General features: G+C 40.7%; 1 protein-coding gene across 1 annotated transcript in view; it reads right to left on the bottom strand.

The window, feature by feature from the left end:
* The window catches only part of LOC144965549 (uncharacterized), a 12,380-nt gene extending 1,042 nt beyond the window's left edge, over positions 1–11,338 (bottom strand). The window contains exons 1-3 of the mRNA XM_078900998.1: positions 11,296–11,338; positions 6,420–6,742; positions 1–1,914 (exon numbers count right to left, since the gene is read on the bottom strand). The exon at positions 1–1,914 is cut by the window's left edge and continues 1,042 nt beyond it. Of these exons, the coding sequence (XP_078757124.1) occupies positions 1,711–1,914; positions 6,420–6,728 (513 nt within the window). The 5' untranslated portion in view covers positions 6,729–6,742; positions 11,296–11,338 and the 3' untranslated portion in view covers positions 1–1,710. The remainder of the gene's footprint in view (positions 1,915–6,419; positions 6,743–11,295) is intronic.
* Between the last annotated feature and the right edge of the window lie 702 nt (positions 11,339–12,040).

Here is a 12,040-nt window from a genome sequence, read left to right as displayed (position 1 = left end):
AGAGATAATGGCACCTTAAAAGACTAGCATCTTATATTTATTATATTCCAAAGCGGTACTCCTGAATACCGAAATCCACCGAAATCAACTCCAGCGGGGAGTGAACCAGAGACTATGAGAGGTGAGTACCAGTGGGCACCAGTGGGGATTGAACTAGAGAGTGTTGTGAAGCTAGAAAGTAATTCGAATGATTGCCATGCAAAATATAGGCTTTATTCAACATTTAAATCGACATGATCTGGAAAGAAATTAAAACACAAATAGTTAGACAATACAGTACAGACACAGATCAATTACAAACATAAAGTGACAAATAGAACTATCTCTAAACAGTAAACAATATCATGACAGAGAGTATTGGAGGTGGGTACCAGCAGGGAGTGAACCAAATAATATAGGAGGTAGACACCAGTAAGGAATGAAACAAAGCAGGCACACCAGTGGGGATTGAACTGGAGACTATGAGGTGTGGATCCCAGTGAGGAGTGACGAGGTGGACATAAGTGGTGAATAAACCTGGGACTGTGAGATGTGGACAATACTGGAGACCCAGGGATGCGGAAAAAGATATCCAGCGGAGAGTGAACCGAGACTTTCTAGAGCGGACACCAGTGAGGAGTGAACCTGAAACATAGTGTTGCCCATTGGTGTCCATATATCGTTTGTCCCGGTTTATACTCTATTTGTGTCTATCTTATATAGTGCCGGGTTCGCTCCCCTCCAGTGCCAACCAAATGGTGGATGTTCCGGGTTCTCTCCCCACTGTCTAAACAGTTCTGGATTAACTCTCCACTAGTGCCCACCTCCCAAAGTGTCTGTTTTATATCCCACTGGTGCCCATCTTACACAGCTCTGGGTACACTCCCCACTTGAGTTCACCTATCATAGTCTCTGGATTCTCTCCGCTGGTATCCACCTCACTCAGTTCTGGGTTCACTCCCCACTCAACAACACTCAGACCATTATAACCACATAGGCCATGATGACAAAACCTTTTATTTCTTTTTTTTTTTGTTTGTACATATATATTCTTACCGTTAGTCATTGAGAGTTCTCCTTTATTAGGGTGGGATGAGAATTTATACTGAGTACTATTATACTGATTGAACGACAGGCATTACATTTGTATATCTCCTCTCATCTATTTATCTATCTACCTTACTATCTCTCTCTCTTTCAAACACACACACTCCCTCATACACACACACACACACACACACAAACAAACAAACAAATAAACGAACAAACAATCTTTTTAAAAAACTGAAAGAAGATACATTTGGATTTTATTTTCACAGCTGTAAGGCGCAGCGACGTGACATTGTTGAAGTAGAAATATCACATGGCACAATTTATGTCATTAAGACACGTAATTTATAATTATAGTGGTCGTTTCCAAATCGGTTCATCGTGAACTCTTTTTAGTCACCGTTGACATTGTCTAGTTTTGAATTGCTCACTGTGGATAATCCAAGCTATACTTTAAGCACAGAAGCTCACCAGGAACTTCGATACCAAAAAACAAAATGAAAGCGGTGTAATTATTTTAGTGGTTTGAGTGGACTGAGTCCTGGAACTAGAAATTCACATATTTATCATCACCATCGTCGTCGTCGCCATCATCATCATCATCAATATCATCATCATCATCATCATCATCATCATCATCATCATCTTCATCAATAGTATTATCACCATCATTGATAAGAATTAATCTAAAGGAAGACATTTCTTGTAATCCTTATCAAAGACACTGCCACCAATTGTGTTCTTGAAAAGCCTCCATCCATTAATGATAGGTGTTTGGCTGTCGCCATGGTACTCCAACGACACCAGAGGGTGACACTTGGAACTCACTACCATCTCAATCTGGGTATCATCACTCACATTGTATCTATATTCGCTATGTAAATCCTGTAAATGAAAAGAAAGTGTGTATAAATCAGTACCAGACAAAGCAGTCACCCTATATCTATATGTGCTAAGTTTATTCCGTCAAATGTTACAGGTGACCCACCTTTACTCAGGCGCGCAATCTTCCCGATTCCAGATCCCAGGCTATACGGTGGTCCAACGCGAGGACACCTCGAGGCTCAAAGGAGGGGTTAGCGTTTACGCTAAAGAGCCATCGAAGGTAAGGGTCATTGAGAGCGTAACGGACAGCAATGGGGTGAACCGAATTTCCGTGGAAGTAGGTGGACTGTGTTTGCATAATATCTACAAACCACATAGAGCGACTTGGACTACACCACCGGTACCGGTGGTCAGCCATCCTTCCTCTGTCTGGGAGACTTTAATAGCCACCATCACGAATGGGGCTACCGAGACTGCAACAAGGCAGGAGGATAACTCCGCTCATGGATGGACTGTAATGATCTACACCTAGTGTACGATCCTACAGCCAAGGGTACCTTCCGGGGTACCCGCCATAAGAAGGAGTATACTCCAGACCTCACCCTCGTAACGAAAGGCGCGAACGGTGAACCGCTGCATGTGAAGCGAACAGTCCTCGGGGACTTTCCGCATAGCCAGCACAGGCCGGTTCTTGTCACAGCTGGGGTGACAATACCGAGGGTGCACTTTGCAGATGGAACTTCAGGAAGGCTGACTGGGAGGAATTCAGTTCCTATATCGAGCAGGTCTGCCCTGCCATTCCTCCCAAGTCCAAGAATATAACCAGATTCAGTAGGCTACTGGTTAAGAGCGCTCAACGTTCTATTCCACGGGGCAACGGAAATTCTACACCCCTTGCTGGACAGCAGAGTCGGAAGAGCTGTACCTAGAGTACCAGAAGACCCAGTCCCAGGACGCAGCCGATAGACTACTTCAGTCTCTGGCAGAGGGAAGGAAGCAACGGTGGCAGGAGACCGTGGAAAGTCTCGACTTTACACACTCCAGCCGCCATGATTGGCGTTGGTAAAGAAATTGGACCCAGATCGGAATTACGCGAAGGCTGCACCAGAGTGTGAGGCAGACACAATTGCCAAGAACATTAAGAACCGTAGTAAACGGGTCCCTAATCAGGCTTTTGAGCGCGGTGTCCGCAAGGCGTACCGTACGATTTTGGACTCGCTACCTGCGGAGCAGTCGGACTGGACGGCCCCGTTCAGTCCCCGAGAAGTGGGTGCAGCCATTAGCGAAGTGAAGAACGGCAAAGCAGCAGGGATAGATTGTGTATATCCCGATATGGTGACGCATCTGGGCCCCAGTGCACGGGCCTGGCTAGCAGAGGCAATGTCCGACGTCCTCGCAAAAGGAAAGCTTCCACAAGTGTGGAAGCATGCGAAGATAGTTGCCATCCTGAAGCCAGCGAAACCGGCGAAGGAGGCAGACAGTTACAGACCCATATTGCTGCTCAGCTGTCTTTACAAATTGTTGGAGCGTGTTCTATTAAACCGATGGGGGCCGGTCCTAGACGCTGCCCTGCCACCCGAGCAGGCAGGCTTCAGGAAGGGAGGTGCACCACGGAGCAGGTCATTGCCCTTACAGAGCAAATTGAGCACGGGTTCGAGAGAAAACAGCAAACAGGTGCTGTCTTTATAGACCTATCAGCGGCTACGATACGGTCTGGTGCGAAGGGTTGATGCTCAAAATTGCAAAAATCATAAGGTGCAAAAAGACCTTGAAGTTGTTCTCTTCGATCTTAGGGGAAAGGCAATTCCACGTCGCGCTGGGAGACGTCACGAGCAAAGTAAGGAAACTGAAGAATGGGTCCCTCAGGGGTCGGTACTTGCGCCAATGTTGTTTAACGTTTACATTAGCGATATGCCGAACACTTCCTCCCTGATGCTGGGATACGCGGACGACTGGGCACACGTTACTCAGAGTAAAGTGTGGACCCGTCTCGAGAGCGTACTCAACGAGGACGTCACCAGACTCAAATCCTACTTTGACTAGTGGTACCTGAAGATGAACACTTCAAAAACCGTGGCCACTGCATTTCACTTATGCAGTGGTTGGCACACCCGCAAACTGAATGTCCTAGTCGGGGACCAACCACTCCCATATGAACCGAATCCAACATATTTAGGGGTGACGTTGGATCGCAGCCTTACCTTTCGGGTGCATCTCGAAGGGGTTGCCCGGAAGATAGAGAAGCGGAATAGTCTTCTGAGGAAGCTGGCGGGATCGACTTGGGGCGCTAGCCAAGCGCTCCTGAGAACGTCCGCCCTGGCACTATGCTATTCCACCTCGGAGTATTGCGCTCCAGTGTGGATTAGAAGCAGAAACGTTGAGAAGGTGGATGTAAAACTTCGCAAGTCGATGCACATAGTGTCAGGAACGCTAGCAACAACCCCTAGAGAATGGGGCCCGATCATGGCAGCGATCCAGCCCCCCCCCCCCCGGATGTCCGGAGGGAAACGATTACGGGAAACTGGCTGAGTAAGATCAAAGAGAGAGGGAATGGGGATACCCCTCTGATGCGCATAATGGACGGTGCCCCCGTTTCGAGCCGCAATAAGTCCCGGCAACCCTTGTACGCAGAATCCCTGACTACGGACAGAGCTGCACATACGAGATGGAAGTCGGTTTTGACGAATTCAATCCCTCGTGGGGGCGGGGACCTACACTCCTCTAAGCTTGGTGAGAAGTTGCCAGGCTTTGATACCAGTAAGAGGAGACACTGGGTAGCTGCGAATCGGCTTCGGTTGAGGAGCTGCCTAACGGCAAGTGCGTTACATCGGTAGGGTCTAACTTCCTGTCCAATATGTCCACGCGGTGGGCAAGAACCCGAGACGGCAGAGCATCTAGTCGAAAGGTGTGTTGTGACGATGCTACCAGGTGCGTTTGCGACGGTGCACTAATGCGGACCGGACTTTGCTGATTGGGTCGATCGTCATAACATAATAGTGTGAACCATAAGAGGCTGCTGCCAAATGAACCCCTAATGGCCTTGTCGTTGGTGGGGGTGCTTAGGCCATATAGTGAGGACAAAGGTGGATTTCCTGTGGACCATCGACGAGACCATCCCGGATGTCGAGCCGTACGTGGGCGCCTTGAAAGGCTACTCCAGGCAACTAAATGACGACCCAAACCGATGGCTAAATGTCTTCGACATCCTGGGCCCACACACTATGTTATGATGTGTCCAGAATACAGAAACCTCAACGCCGATGCGGTCGGTCGCATCGCTAAATACTGCCTCGTACGCGTCGCGAAGGGTCGTCGGTACGCACAATTCCGCGAGTGTCCCAAAACAAATTTAGCTGGAACATCCGATGTCGAGATCGGCGAACTGACTTGTATCGAGAGCCAGAGTATGGAAAAAAGAGCTTTGTCAAAGCTACTGGTCGTCAGCATTCTCCTGTTACAGGACAAATATCCTTATTCAGGCGAGCAATCTTCCAAATTCCAGATCCCAGGCCCTACGGTGGTCCAAAGAAGGATACTTAAAGGCTTAAAAAGAACGTTGAAATGCATGCTAAGGATAATAATAATAATAATAATAATAATAATAATAATAATAATAATAATAACAATAATAATAATAATAATAATAATAAGCATATTTATATAGATAGCGCCTTTTGTCGAAACCTCAAAGCACTTAAACAATTTAAAAAAAAAACAAATTCAAATACAATTCAACCAAAGTATGAAAACAATTAAGAGCATAAAATTGCATCAATACATCATCAATATAAAAGTCACATACAATACATTTAAAATTCAATTAAGTAAATATTTCCTGAAAAGATATGTTTTCATGGCTTTTTTGAAAATGTCTATTGAGCTCGAGAATCTCACAGATTGAAGGAGATCATTCCAAATCGTGGGTCCGAATTTCATAAGAGACCTATCACCAAAATACTTAAGTTTAGTTTTAGGAGATGCTAACAGTTTTGAATCGTGGGATCTAAGATTTCTCAGAGGTACGTATGGTTGGAGTAAGTGTTGAATCTAAAGATGGACAGAAGACTCAAATACACCAAAGCAGATAAGGGCTATTTTATATTCAATTCTAGCCTGTACTGGCAGCCAGTGGAGGATTCGAAGTTCGAAGCATGTCCTTTGTATCATCATAATGAGATTTTCCTATAAAGGGCTGGGTAATGAATGAATGAATAATAATAATATTATTATTATTATTATTATTATTATTATTATTATTATTATGATTATTATTATTATTATTATTATTATTACTATTATTATTATTATTATTATTATTATTATTATATTATTATTATTATTATTATTATTATTATTATTATTATTATTATTATTAATAATAATAATAATAATAATAATAATAATATAACAAATAATAATAATAATAATAATAATAATAATAATAATAATAATAATAATAATAATAATAATAATAATAGTCGTCGTCGTCGTCGTCATCATCATCATCATCATCATCATCATCATCATCATCATCATCATCATCATCATCATCATTCCCATTATACCTTGTCCCATGCTATGCTACGATTAGCGATAAACGTTGCATCGTCCGGTATGCATTGCTTAGAAAACACAAAACCCTTCAGAGGAAGCTGATCACACGTGCCATTGGCGAGAAATAAGTAGAGCTTATTGTTAGACAAATCATAGATTTCTTCCCATACTGGACGGCTATCCCTGTACATCTTTTGTGCCACAAAATCTACTGTCCATTCATACCCCGAAACAGTTCGAGCCCAAAACTTGTCGGGCATACAGCAGATGTTTCCAAGCGCTGAAGGAACGAACATGGCTAAAACCAAAAGAACTTTCATCTTTAATCCAAAATCTGTGAATAAACGTGAAGAAATAGAGACATATAATTTTCTCAGTCTTAAAACTGTATAATGGGGCAGCCCTGGTCAACCGTATGATCTTTGCTTCATACTCGAAATGTACCGAGTTCAATGACCCGCCGTGCTGTGTTGCCCAGAGCAAGTCACTAGCTCCCTTTGCGGCACTTTACTGCCGTTGAGTGTGGTTTATTCCAGTCTTTCCTTGGAATAGACCCCAAAGACAAATTTCCCCTTTGGGGGTTAATAAAGGGATTTTAAAAATTTATCATGGGGTGGTTTTGATGCTAAAAACTGATGGAGGCTCCGATAGCTCAGTTGGTAGACCGCTTGCTTCACAAACAAAGAGCCGGAGATCGATCCCGGTGAAGTCAGGTGAAGTCGAGATTATTTCTGAGACCCCCGCCCGACCTCAGCCACCACCACCCACTAGTTATTGCGTAGTTATGCCTGTTAGATCTGACTAAAAGTACTGTGCAATAGATTAGCGTCCTTTCTAAAGGGTTGCAGGCAAATGTAATCGTCTGTTTTACATTTTAGAAATGCGATTAACCCCGGCTCGAGGGATCTAATGACTACAACAACACAAAAATAAGGGCGTGTCTTTCAAACGGTCCTGAGTCGTATTTTCACCATTCAGAGAAAACCGCAATTTTGTGTCATTTATTCAGTGACATAAATAGGAAAATACTTGTTTTGTTTGCCTCATTGAGTAATACCTAACCTCATCTCACCTTATTCACATGATCGAGGTGATCGTAGAGGAGACACGAGAGAGGACTTTACAGTTAGGGCGCTCCATCTATCCAGATCTGTCCTCAGCTTTCCTCATGTGTGTCGGGCAATCAATCCTGGTTCATTCCCTTCTATTATCCATACAACATTTTTTTTGCTGTCCTCTTATTCTGCCTCCCTCCAATATCCCTTGCATAATGTCTTTTGTCAATGTCAAATGGAAAGGAACAAGCCCAAAGCAAGACAATTTTATTCTTTTGACTATAGACAAGAGGGATTCCTGTGCTCCTGTTATAGAGACAAATCTTCTGTGACCTCTTCATTCGACATTTATCCAGATGATGCCTAAAATGCGCCTGTAGCATTTGTTTTCGAATGATTGTATCCTTTTTTAGGATTTATGAGATTAATGTCGAGCATTCACATCTAAATTATAAATAAAAAGAATGTTGTTGCAAGTGCCACCTATAGTTTTAGTATTGAACGGAGTGCCATGTTCCTGCTTTTCAAAATCGTATCTAGTCTTGCCATTGCATTCGTTGCCCTTGCTATCCTGTTTGTAATAAGGAGAACAGTGTGATGTCTAAAAGAAAGATTCCTTTTTCATTGGAATTGTAATACCACTCTTCCGGAGGACTGGATACATACCTTGTGTAATTTATCTTCTGGTGTCTGAGTGATGGTATCTCATTTTCTAGTCAAAATATATGCTAGTCGTCAATAAATATAATCGATTCTCGCTTTTTTACGTGCCGTGATCCTTCCTAAGAACCGACTTAGACATTCTGCATCTGAAATAGTTAGGCCATCTCATTGTTTGTATTTCGAAGAACTGCTTGCATACACATTACCAATGATTTAGAATCCAAAAGAGTAGAGGGTTTGATGTCGCAATGTTTCTTCCCCATTTCGGTTGTCGAACTGAGTTGGGTTTTTTTAAATTCACATTTTTGCTTGTGATTCTATCGTGTCAAATACATTACTCGAGAGTGTTTAATCCTTTTTTAAAATAATAATAATAATAATAATAATAATAATAATAATAATAATAATAATAATAATAATAATAATAATAATACGATATACACAACATAAACATATTCATTTCGTTTTCAATGTGTTACTATTGTGGCAATTCGACACCAAAAATTATCACCATTATCAATTGGTCAGTTAATCTTACATTAAATAAATTAATCAGTTAATCAGTCAACGAATCAATCCTTGGTTTTTCTGTACCATATGAAATATTCAAAATTTTTATTGCTGATGGAACGAACGTTGATTTATACTTGTTAGTTCTACATTTAATCTGACAAAACCTTCTCCCAGATGGTAAAAGACTAAATTCATGGTATAAAATATGTTTTTTATTGTTGGTAATTGAGAATGCTTTCCTTTCTATTGCTTTTCCGTGAATTCTTTCTACTCCATCAAGAGGATGGTTTATTATTTTTGATGCCTCTTTGATAGATTTTGAAATTTTTGATTTATCTTTAAGTCGGCATCCTCCAAACCATATGGTGCATCCAAAGGCAATTACACTTTTAAACTGGATTTGGCCCGAGAAACTAATAAGCCATCTCTGATGTGACTTAGCAAGTTTTAGAAATCACTTTCTAAAATATAAAATTTAACATGTGTTATTAAATAATAACATTTATAAAGCGGGATAGCTATTAAGCGTGCTCAAAGCACTTTACAAGGGGTTCCTAGCCAACAGCAACACTTAACATGCAGGACAAGATATGGCGCCTCTTATTACAATGTTCTTCCCGACAACATTGTTAACGGTGTCGTCTTCATTTTACACCTGAGTAAAATGTGAGAAAATTTGAGTAGGGAGCCTTTTCCAAAGATTCATCCATGCGCCGCTCATATCGGTATTGGAACCCTGGATCTTTTAATCGGAAGCCGAGTGTCATACCACCAGACCACGTAGCCGCACATATTTATTCTAAGGATTTGACATACACAAATCAACAGTTCAAATACAATAGAGAGGCAACAGGGCATTGTCCAACTAACCGCATAGGAATGGGATAATCTGCCAGAATATAGTGACAGCACCAAGTCATGAAGAATTCATGGCCTCTCTGAGCGCATACAATATAGCGCAGAAATTGTCGCCAGGATGACGGCGTTGGCTGCTCGAACAAAGAAGATGATGAAAAAGAATACAAAGTAGTAGTAGTAGGAGCAGTAGTAGTAGTAGTAGTAGTAGTAGTAGTAGTAGTAGTAGTAGTAGTAGTAGTAGTAGTAGTAGTAGTAGTAGTAGAAGAAGAAGAAGAAGAAGAAGAAGAAGAAGAGGAAGAAGAAGAAGAAGAAGAAGAAGAAGAAGAAGAAGAAGAAGAAGAAGAAGAAGAAGAAGAAGAAGAAGAAGAAGAAGAAGAAGAAGAAGAAGAAATATAACATCAACATTTTGCTCACTTTAACTTTAGTTATCTGGCTACCTGAATATTACCGCCATGGGAGGATGGGTAACATGTATGACTCACCGTCTCAAGACGGTATTTTGTCGGAATGAACAAGGCGCTGAATCACAATTAATAGCCGAAACCTTTTAACTTGGGATTAGTTTCTCTTCGTTGTGGTGGAGAGAAATATTATTTCTGCCATTGCAAACCAATCCAAGTTCACATTTTGTATCGTTCTACCGCTCACCCTAAAATAGTAACGGGTAATGATATCAAATTTACAATAATAATTTGTGACGTAAGATTATCAAATGTTAAATTTCACTGAAATTGGAAATCTTAAAAAAAAATTCAGTATCATTTAATTAGCTTTGTGAAAGTATTTCATTCAGCTATGACGAAATCAGAATCAATTGAAGGGCAGAATAAACGATTTGCTTCACCATTCCGTTTTGAAATTAGATCTTTGTTCCCAACGCACACTCACAAACTCGAGCACTGATTCTGGAGCACATTAGGTATTATGAAAAACAAACAAAAAACAAACAAAAAACACGAGTGTAAGAAACGTATATTGTCTTATTTCTCAATTTACTTTTCGGGTTGCTATTTCTCCCGAACTATAATACCGGTTTGAAATGACGTATGATACTCATCGTCTAAGACTGGTATTACGTCGGGAAGATGATGTAAATAAAACTTTTCCCCCAAAAAACGAGAGCATTTGTATATTGCAATAGTCACTAAACGTGTTCAACGCGCATTAGAAAGATTCTCGGCCAACAGCAACACTTTACATGTAAGACGAAACATGACGCCTGTTAGGCGAGATTACATTTATTTTCGGACAGAGATGGCGCTGTTAAGGGCTAGGTACTTATTTTACACCTCATTACCTTGAGAGAATGTGAGTAAAGCGCCTTTTGCAAGGACTCAACAATGCGCCAAATACAGTTGTAAAACGGTATTCGTGGATATGACCGGAATCAGCATATTAGAACACTGGAAATATAACAATAAGAAGAAGGTTAAGGAAAAGGAGGTAGAGAAGGAGGAAGAGACAAAGAAGAAGAAGAAGAAGAAGAAGAAGAAGAAGAAGAAGAAGAAGAAGAAGAAGAAGAAGAAGAAGAACAAGAACAAGAACAAGAACAAGAACAAGAAGAAAAGCACGAAGAATGAGAAATACAACATCTACAACAATGACTCAAGATTGATTGAATTCATAAGCAAACAGAAAAGTCACCATTGATGTACAACTACAAACACAAGCAAATATGGGATTCTTTATACATAAAAATGTCCTTACCTGTGTGTCCAAGAGCCAGGGTGATATGTAAGATAGAAGTAGGTTAGACACGTTATATAATTCTTACTTACCTCTATAAATTTTTTTTTACCATTTATTATTTTTATAACCCCATGAATGTAAAACAAAAAATATCATTGTTATATGCATATAAAATGGACAGATTTACGTAGACTTAACAAGGTTTAAAACCCTTATCTATACCATAAATGTTTTGCTTTGATTTATTTGGCCTTTTAAAAACGTTTAGATCAAACATTTTTCGTGTAGCATTTTATCATACAACACAATGTAGATGATTCAAATCAAGATAGGCAATCTTCGATCTTGTGATGACAAGTTTTTTCAATTAGCAGTGTGTACCTGACAAATACCTGACAACGAGAAAAAAAATAGAGCATTTGTGACCCTTTGCCTCAAAACGGTATTAAGTCGGGATGGTTAAGATGTTGAAAATTGAATTTATAGGCAGAAATATCAGACTTGTGTATGTTTTATTGAGGAGAATGGATTTCATATTTTATGGTGCTCATGCCAACGATTTATATTTTTTACCAGTTTAACATTTAATTCGGCTTTTAAGCATCTGGTTCGTTCCGACATAATACCGTTTTGAGACGATGGGTCACATTTATGTAGCGCAATGTGGATGAAACGTGGTCAAGCGCTTTACAATGATTCCCTAGCAAGCAGCAACACTATTAATTATTCTAGCTATCTATCTACACACCTATTTGGCTGTCTCTGAATTTCGATTTCGATTCATCTGTCCGCCATCTATCTATTTATACATTTTCAGTTCTATGCTTTGTACAGTGCTCTTTTCTCCCATCCAT

The sequence above is a fragment of the Berghia stephanieae genome, chromosome 2, assembly GCF_034508935.2.
Source record: "Berghia stephanieae isolate SIO BIC M18660-M18661 chromosome 2, UCSD_Bste_1.3, whole genome shotgun sequence".
NCBI classification, from domain to species: domain Eukaryota; kingdom Metazoa; phylum Mollusca; class Gastropoda; order Nudibranchia; family Aeolidiidae; genus Berghia; species Berghia stephanieae.
This window is presented reverse-complemented; position numbering and strand designations above follow the sequence as displayed.